Source organism: Lonchura striata, chromosome 3 (assembly GCF_050655825.1).
Source record: "Lonchura striata isolate lonStrDom1 chromosome 3, ASM5065582v1, whole genome shotgun sequence".
Taxonomy (NCBI): Eukaryota; Metazoa; Chordata; class Aves; order Passeriformes; family Estrildidae; genus Lonchura; species Lonchura striata.
In genome coordinates, this window is record NC_140705.1 from 23,951,377 (window position 1) to 23,961,095 (window position 9,719).

At 37.1% G+C, this 9,719-nt stretch overlaps 1 protein-coding gene across 1 annotated transcript in view; it reads left to right on the plus strand.

Annotated features, from left to right (window-relative positions):
- Positions 1–9,554, plus strand: part of LRRC1 (leucine rich repeat containing 1) — a 69,935-nt gene extending 60,381 nt beyond the window's left edge. Inside the window, exons 11-14 of the mRNA XM_021551257.4 lie at positions 3,595–3,710; positions 4,644–4,816; positions 6,366–6,502; positions 8,333–9,554. Coding sequence (XP_021406932.1) covers positions 3,595–3,710; positions 4,644–4,816; positions 6,366–6,502; positions 8,333–8,491 — 585 coding nt within the window. The 3' untranslated portion in view covers positions 8,492–9,554. The remainder of the gene's footprint in view (positions 1–3,594; positions 3,711–4,643; positions 4,817–6,365; positions 6,503–8,332) is intronic.
- Positions 9,555–9,719: the final 165 nt, after the last annotated feature.

Here is a 9,719-nt window from a genome sequence, read left to right on the forward strand (position 1 = left end):
AAGACTTGCAGTTGTGGAGGACTGTCTAAGACGGACAAATAGTGGGTGTATGAATGGCAAAAAAAGCAGGAGAGTGAAGTGCTAAATGCTGGTCATGATGAAAACATGGGGGGAGTTTAGCAACTGAGTTGACTTCCTGTTTATGTTTGTCCAAGCCTTACTGCTTCCCCCAGAATGAGGAACCTGTTAGAAGGATGAGCCTCAGACTGATTTAGAAGAAAAGAGCAATAAAATCATCCATTAAAGGGTTTACAGGGTTGAAGTTTTGTGTGGAATTCAGAGGTCTCCTAGTGACAATCATCTTCTCAATCAAGCACACCTGAATGCAAATATGCAGTTTTGTTCCATCTTCATAGTACCAATGATCTTAAAATGAGCGCTTCATAGTAATGACCATTTACTGCCTGACTGACCTCTGGGCTTTGTTTTTGTGGTTTTCCTTTATCTAGGCTCACTGTTCTTTGGCGTTGGCGTGATGTGACAAGTCAGTAACCCTTAAACTAAAGTTGCTAAAATGAACTAAGTCTCAAGAGTAAGACTTAGGCATGCACAACTCATGTGAAATCTTTTCCTGATGTCCTGCTCACTACAGAAGAGTGTGAGGACTTCTTTAAACCTCCAGTCCTTGGAGGTTTTTGCCTAGAACTAAGCACATGATGCTTGTCTCCATTAAGTGAAGTCTGTGCTGGAAATGCAGTGTGTTGACTGGTGAATGGGCTTGTGGCCTCAGCAGTGTCCTTGGTGCAGATGTGGTGGTCTGGCACAGTTTGTTGTGAGCATGTGACCCTTGGAAAGCATGGCTCTCCCTCAGTTAGCCACTCTGAGCCAAACCAGTGACATTCTGATACCGTGTAGCTTCATGGTGGCCACAGCAGCGTTTTCCTTTCCTCATGCCTTGTAGTGTGTGCACTTTGCCTCCGTGGTGCGGCTTCATGTTTAGGTTTTCAAACACTGGACCTGATGCCTTTCTGTACTGCTGGATGGGTGCCATCTTTGTTTAAATGACAAAGATTTTAGTTGATTCTTAACTGTCAGCTTGTCTTTTTTTTTCTTTGTGGTATCTCACTTAATACTGCTCATTAAATGCTGTCTGCATTTTCTAAAAACAGTTTCATTAAAAAAATTCAGCGTCTCTTTTTTATCTACTCTACTACCCTATTAAAATAAAAGGTCTTCACTACCTTTGAATGGAACAAACCTTTGAACAGCAGCCTATTGACTGATAGAGAGCAAAGTTAAATTAACTGAAGTTTAAATGATTTAGGAGTTACAACCCTCCTTGGCAGTAGAAGAATGTATGTTCTGTCTCCATTTGTTGGCATGCTCTTGTCCAATATGAATAAAGAAAAATAAATTGAACATCTCTTGTATTTTCTTAATTGTTAGCTGCTTGGAAAATTATGGGTCAGGTAAATTGATAACCCTGTAAGTATTCTTCAGTCCACAGTTCTCCCGTTACCTTTCATTAAGCTGCTTTAAATGCATGATGACTCAGGCTGTCCTGATTCCACTGCTGCATTTTTCCATTATCAAAAGTATAGAAGTTTGGGTCTCATCAGGGCTGCATGGCTTTACTTTGTTTGTTTGGCTAACCTGTTTGGATCTCCATGCTCCAAGACTGAGTAACACAAACTTCATTCATGAAAAGGGAACACTTTGTGTACACTGAGGGCATCACTTGCCAGCTCATCAACATTCTCTAATTGTATTTCTGGCTTTTCACGGCTCCTCATGTTAGCAACACCAATTAGGCACTTAGTGTGTATATATTTTTTTAATATCACACTGTGTTTTGTGAACATGTGAAGGCACATTATTTAAGAATTTATACACTCTTTAAAGTCAATAGCAGAATTCTTGAACCAAGAAATGTTTGTTACTATTTGAGTGCTGGTTTTTAAGGGTTGATTCACAAGCTAAAATGGTTTGCAAGGTTCATGCTTCTGTTCTATACACAAGGCTGGGAAAACTGATAATCTTGTGAAACAGCTGCATATTAAGAGTGCCGTGATTTAAGAGAAATAGCACAGATTTTGTTTTGTCAAGAATGTAGCACTTTAACTTTCCGTTGCAAATAGCTTGTGAATCAGAAGCCTTGAGCAGCTGATTGCTGTTTTCTTCCATTAAAAAGCATTTATGATACAAAGGAAGGTGAGTGGAATGTAAATGTTCCATTTGTTTTACTTTGTGAGTCACAGTTGCACCCTTTAAAAGTGACTTTTTCCTTAGTAAATAGTGTGTGTTAAAATCAACACCATTTTCCCTTTGACTAGTTAAAATATTTTGTGCTATTTGTCTGTAATTTCAGTCTTGGCTTTGGACTGAATTGTGGGTTTTGCAAAGACACGGCTGACAGTTAACAAGAACACAATAATTTCAGCTTAGTTTTGGGGACTCCTGGCTAAGGTGTAGTTACATATTGGCTATAGTATGAGAGGAGAACCTTCTTAGAAGTATATCACTATAGATGACCTCTAATTTTTGAACTAAGATTTTCCACTGTCTTTAGTTTGGACTCTAACTCTGTAATTAGAGTCTAAGTCTGCTTAACTTGAAAGCTTCAAATGGCATTGGGATATTTTGCTTCTGTTACTTGGAGTAAGAAAAGAAAAAAATCTTGTTTCCCCTTATGGTGAGTTTTGGAACTGGCAAACAAACAATGGTGCTTTTTAAACTCCGTATGATAAGCAAACAAAGGTAAGTCTCCTTTGTTAATAGGAACAAAGAGTTACTTGAAGGAGCTTTTGAGTTGCTACAACTAATAATCTTCCTGTTTATAAAATTTCCGTCTGGAACATTAAGTTGGAATCAGTTTGGTTTTTTTTTTTTTTTTTTTAATCAGATGTGGGGGGTTTATCTTTCTGAAAGCAGCTACTTTTGGTGCAAGATGTAGATTTTTAAAGGTAAAACTGAAAAATCCCATCTTTGCACCCAAATAATGCAAATGTTTGTATTTGGTAAATTGGTAGAGACAGAGGATATTAGATTAAAAGAGATTAAAGAAGGCCAGTTCATGTGGGAATTGTGTTGAAATAGGTTGCTTCTAATGAATTGGGGCATCAATTTTACCCAGTGTTCTGCTTCTAGTGAGTTCTTCATTAATCTTTGTGGACTCAAATTTGGGAGTTGGTTGGTATATTTAGCATTTTGCCTTGCTTCAAGGCCCATTGCACTTGCTTAGATATAAAGTTGCCATGAAGAAAGAGAGAATTAATATGTAAAATGTAGATCTAGAAAATGTTAAGTGTCGGGTTTTTTTGTGACTGTTGGGCACAGAGTAGCTTCTGTGTGGTTACTGATTTCTTCTGGGTGTGGAAGGCTCTGAAAGGTAGCTGGAACGTGACCTATATGTAAAGTTATCCATTATTTGCAGATATATATGTTCAAGACAGTGCTCCTACAGACTTGCTTCAGGTCAGACTTCTTCGAAGCTGCCACTTGTTTGCAGTCTGTAGCTCAGGGGGAAGTGTCTGGCAGGCATTGTAATTTGGATGTGCTGTGACACACTCCGTGACCCATACTGCATGCCTTTGTTACGCTGTGGTGCTGCAGCAAAACCAGACTTGCTTTTTCCCCCCCTCTTCTCAAATGTAGGTTGGAGGCTGCTGCAGTCTTAACGTCTTTTCTGTACGTGACAACAGATTATCTCGAATTCCCTCTGAAATTTCACAGGCCACTGAACTTCATGTCCTGGATGTTGCTGGAAACAGGCAAGAGATTTTTGTATTTTCATGTTCTTTTGCTAAATTTACTTAATTCTTTCTGATAGCGAAAGATATTATGTCTGAGAAGAGAGTAATAAAAAACCAGTTATGACATTCATGTTAGTGTTACTGTTGAAATTGTCAAAGTAGTCTTCCCCGTGGGCCAAAAGTAAGCATAAATTGTGTGTTATCATGAGTATGATTTCTGGATTACTTTGACCCTGAGGAAGAAATTGGATTTTTTAAAAAAATCCTCTGGATTCATATATTTCTGAATTAAAACTGGGAATCTAGGCAATGGACGGAGCTTCAGGTGAAGCTGTCAAGCTGGAATGTCAAGTGGCATCAATATTGAGTGTTGTATCTTCACAATACAGTATGAGTAACAGGGAAGGCCACTTTGACCTTGCAGCTTCTCACAAATCTTAATGCTTCAAACAACAAGAAAAAATGAATGGATTAAAGCATAAACCAGCAAATTAGTTCAGCTTCTTAGCAGGAAGTTGAATTAAAAAAAAAAACCCTCAAAACAGAAGAAAAGCGAATGGCATCTCATCTATGCAATATAATTGTCTCACAGGCCCTTATGTATCTCTAGTCTAGCCACTGTTCACATAAAGCTCCTGATGGGAAGCAGCTGTCTGCTTTCCAGGGCACTTTACTGCAGTACAGAAAGCTTAGCATAGTTTTACCTGGTTTTCAGCTTCAGAGGATTATAAAGTTATAATGTAAGTTAAGCTGCAGGTTTGTTTTTTGGTTTTTTTTTTTTAAAGAATGGAGTAGTTGGAGTTGATGACTACTGCAGTGCCTTCTATTAGAGGCATTAATTTCAATCCTGTTTGTTCCAACTCAGCAATGTATACTTGAGTTGATTTCATGACCATCTACTAAGTCTACCAGGAACTGCCCTGACTTTTTTACTTTGCTTTTTTGAACTAGGCTGACGTATCTTCCCATTTCACTGACTACATTAAGGCTGAAAGCTTTGTGGTTGTCTGATAACCAGTCCCAACCTCTGCTGACATTTCAGACTGATACAGACCCTGAAACAGGAGAAAAGATTTTAACATGTGTATTACTTCCTCAAATGCCTTCTGAGTCTGGTTGCCAAGGTGAGTGCCTAGAATCAGCTTTTCATTATGTACAGAATTATTACTTCTTTGTTTACTGAGTTGTCCCATAAAGGTTTGTAAAACTTGCATAAACCCTAGTGAGAACAGTAGCAAAGTTCTGGTTGAATTTTCAATACTAAACCTTTTTTTTCTATTAACCTATTAGTCTTCAGAAGACTTTTAAACTTGTCACTGAGTGTTATTGAAAATATAGTGACAGCTACGATAAATAAAATACAGATCTGGAAGAAATAGAATTACTCATATCACTATTCTGAGGCTTGCCAATGGGCCCAGTAGTGATGTCCATAATTTTATACATTGATTATACATATTTTATTTTTTTATATGTATACACACACACATATATACATGTATGTATGGAAAAGTGGTGGCTTTCCAACTTCAGTCTCTTTACTAGCAAAATAAATTGCATAGCAAATAGTGAACAGTGGACTTTTTATTTTTTAGCAAGCTAATTTTCTTTCAAGCTGAGGTGTCATACAGTAACTTTATTATATTAATTAACAAGTGTAGAATTGCAGTATAAGTTGCTTTTCCCTTTTGTGATGAAACTTTCCTCTGAGCCAGATGGAACCATAAACTCTTTTGTTGGCTGTGTTGCTACTCCAGTAACTTCTGAATGTTTTTTGTCCTCAAGCTTTTACAGCTTTATGTGAACATTCAAGGGGATTCATCTGAGCTAATATTTACATTTCTACTGTAATGACTGGAGAATGATTTATCCCATCTAAGAATGGACTTTCAAAAGAAAATCATGTAGATTCTTCCCCACTAAGTACAAAGGGGCCTGAGAAGAAAAATTCAGCTGTGGGTATCTGTATTGTAGGTACCCAAGCTTAATTCCAGTGTTTCTGTCATATATGGCTGGAGCAAATAGAAGCCATTAAAACAATAGGAGAGTAGAAATGTCTCTGTTTTCAGCTCCTGGATTTTAAGAATAGTTAAGAATTTAAATATATGAATTAACCCCTTTAGAATTAGAGAGGATTAATCTAGTTCAAGTAGAGTAACAGAGGTTAACTTGACTTTCTCTAAAGACCTTACTACTAGCAATTAGATTTCCTCCTCTCCAGATGAATCTCATGGCTTCAAGGGAAGAAGGCATGGAATTTAGATTGTTGAATGTGTATGCCTAGCAATACTGAAAGGATGAGTTTAGTAAAAGCAATGATCCTGTGTTATGGAATGCCATTTAGGGAACTGGCTAATTGCAGCTGGCAGCCATGTTCCGCAAGAAAAACATATATAGTGGCAAATGTATTAAATTATATAACCAGTACTCTAAAACTCTGAAACAGTCCAAGTACAGAAATACCTAATTTATGCAGAAACAATTCAGTGTATGTACTTGATAACAGAAAACTAATGCAAGTTTCTTCCAAAAACAGTAGAAATAGCCACATGTAAGTGTATGGGATGAGTGATTGTTCAGATGTTGCAATTATGAACAATATAGCATGTTGGATTGTGTGACTTCACATGCATGTTGCTGTGAATCTTGAGTTACGTTTCCCTGTTCTAACAGATAACCTACCACGATGTGGTGCATTGGAGAGTTTGGTAAATGAGATGTCAGATGAAACATGGAATGAGCGGGCGGTGAACAGAGTCAGTGCAATTCGCTTCTTAGAAGATGAAAAAGATGAAGAGGAAAATGAAATGGTATGTTTTCCAAGCCTTTGGATACTTCCAGACACTCTGACATTAATGCAGAAGTATAAAAAGTCTCTGAGCATTCTTGCTGTAAATATATCAGCTTGATCTGCATGCTTTGTGTGTACATTTGGAGAAGAAACTGTTCATGTTGGCTGCTGAAACTTTTTATGTTGACATTAAATGCCTTTGTCTTTTCTGCCTTGCATATAACTTTTATATTCTGATGCAGGACAGTCTTCTGTTTTGCTTTGTTTTCCTCTGTCTGCGCAGGATGTTTTCTTTTCAGAAAGAAGATAGGATCTTTCTCTGCTTCTGTGAAGCTTTACTGCCTGAAAGTATATAGGGTCTAATTTAGGATTCCAGCGCTCTGGCATGTGTCTTCATTAACTTTGCTATTGTTTGTCTAATTTCTATTTCCAATCTCTTTTGTGTTCTCTCTCATTCTTCTTTTTGTATTTTTTAACTCCACCATTTGCATTGAACCAACCATAGTGTACATAAACAGTAGGAGTGTTGCTCATTAGTTTCCCACTTAAAGGATGTGGGAACATCTGTCACTGTACTTATAAGACCTCTCCATTAAGTTGGGCTCTGCATATCCTGCAGATCAAAACACAACACGATCTGTAGTTCTACTGGCTTTTATTAACAATTAAAACTCCTTGTAAAGATTAACACTGCTTCAGTCATGTTTTTGACATGCTTGTCTGATGCTCTAAAATATTGCTGGTGGTCCTCATTAGATCTCAGCTAGAGATACTTCAGGGCACTGGCTGGATTATTGTAGTTTAAACAAACAGTGACTACAAAAACTCTTACTTTAGTTTGGAAATGAGCAAGTTAGATAGTTGCTTACTCCAAAGCAGCAGAAACAAAATGTCTCTTAAGAGGCATGGTTCACTAATAGGGAGTTCAGAATGATGCTGGGTGCTGCTTAACAGCTCTGCCAACTTGAGACTGTCCATAGAGTAGTGAGGGCTCAGGTGTTGAGGATAAGTGCTTGATTTGCCTGATTTGAGGCAGGAACTTTCTGAGGGGAAAATAATTGATGATCTTACTGAGGAGAAGGAAAGGCAGAGAAGATTTCTGAAGCAGTCTTGAACAAAGCACCCATGTGTGGGTCATCAGTTCTGCTGTTCTCTGCACAGTTTACATGCATGCCACTATAAAGTAATTGCATGTATACATGTATTATATGTATATTGTATTTGTGGTGTTCTATTGTCTCCAGCCTGGATGCTGACTGGAGTTTTCGTGAATCTTGTTTTCCTTGTAAAGATTTCAGCACAATAATACACATTCTTCTGTTTAAGGTGGGAGAGAAATGCTCCCTCTCAAGGTGTTTGTTCTCAATTAACTAGAGAACCAGACTCTGTGGTGGGGCTGAAAGGCAAATGGAGCTCCACACAAATACTGTTTAAAACTGTAAAGAGATCTTGTGGGATTCTTTCAAAATCAGGTGAATGTTTTAAGTGTGATCTTAAATCACTTTGTATGGTTTTGGGAAGGAAAAAATACCCAAGTATAGTTATGAAAGAATCTTCACTTCCTAACTTGTAATTGTACTTCACTTGAGTGGCTTTCAGATTAGTAGTCCAAAAGAGGACAAAATTTGCTCTTAGAGACGTCTTAAAACCACTTTCCCTGTCTTCATAAACAAGTAGCTTTTGAAGTAATGCTCAGCACAGAACATTGTAGTTTGAAAAGGAAAATGGGGGAAAAAAGGAAAAAAATTGATACTTACTATTTGGTATGTGAATGCTGAAGCCTTGTAAGTGTATGTTGTTTTTGCAGAGAGACAAAGGCAAAACCACTTATTGCACTGTTTATTTTTAGAGAACACTTCTAAGGCGAGCCACTCCACACCCTGGAGAATTAAAGAACATGAAAAAGACAGTGGAGAATTTACGGAATGATATGAATGCTGCTAAAGGACTGGATTCAAACAAAAACGAGGTCAATAATGCCATTGACAGAGTGACCACTTCTGTGTAGAGTTTCATCTCCAGGTTTTACCTCCTGTGTCTTCCCCTGCTGTTGAAATGTTCCTGTCGTCTCCTGGGACCTCACTGAGCCCCTTTTTGTTTTTAACCAGAACCTGATTCATCGTCTCCATACACATGAAACGTGCAGCCCGCTGGAAGAAAGTGCCTTATTTCATCCAGGCAGTGAACCAATAATTTCCAAATCAATATTGTAATTTTAATAGTCTTAGGCTTTTTAAGTTTAATACACTACTGTATGCAGAATACAATATTTTTGTCTTAAACACAGGGGAAATAATGCTTTTCTTTTCCAGAGTGCTGGGATAGTTTCTTCCCAGTGGCTGGATGTGCTAGTGAGAAATATAGTTTTGTGGGAAATCGATACACTTTTTTATTTTTTTGGCAGCTCAGATGGTGTAAATTTTAAATTTTTGTATAGGACTTTCATAACAAGATGATGTATTTCACTTTTAAGAGAAAATTTATCTTGAGCGGTACATATTTTAGTATTTGTGGAAGAGAACAAGTTTCATGGACAAATGTATTCATTTGTTTGTACCACCCATTGTGCCTTACTGTGTTTGGTATGTCATATTAGTCTTAAATATAGCAATTCTCAAAGAAAGTGAGTAAATTTGGTCTCCAGCTTTAGATATGTTTTTCTTTTTGGACAGTAATTTGTTGGGAATTTTACGGCAGAGAACTTATGTTTATATTATGGGATCTTAGGTTGTGAAGCACAAATGTTAATTTTGTTGTAAACAGAATTAAGATGAAATGACCAAACTGCTATTGTTTATTACATAATGCACTCACACTTTAACTTAGTTGTATTGAAACATCTTGGTTTGGATGCCTTGTTGCATTGCAGTCACTAGAAATTCATGCTTCCATTGTTTTTTTTTTTAAATGTGCCATCTGTAAAATAACTTGAAAAACAGCACGATAGACTTTCAGAAGCACAGTATGAAATTAGTTTTATGTATTACACAAGAAAGCATGATTCTTTAAAGTGCTTTGGTGGTTTTATAAACACTTATAAAACCATAATAAAAACATCTTTAAAAGCTTCAGTAGATGTGATGTATCATTAAAACAGCAATTAAAGTATCTCTGCATTAATGCTGTCATTGTTACTGTGTTGCACTTCAGTTGTCCAATGCTGATTTCAAGGTCTTACTAAATCTGTGGGTTCTGATTTGTTTATAAAGGTAAGTATTAACTGAGTTGAATTCAGT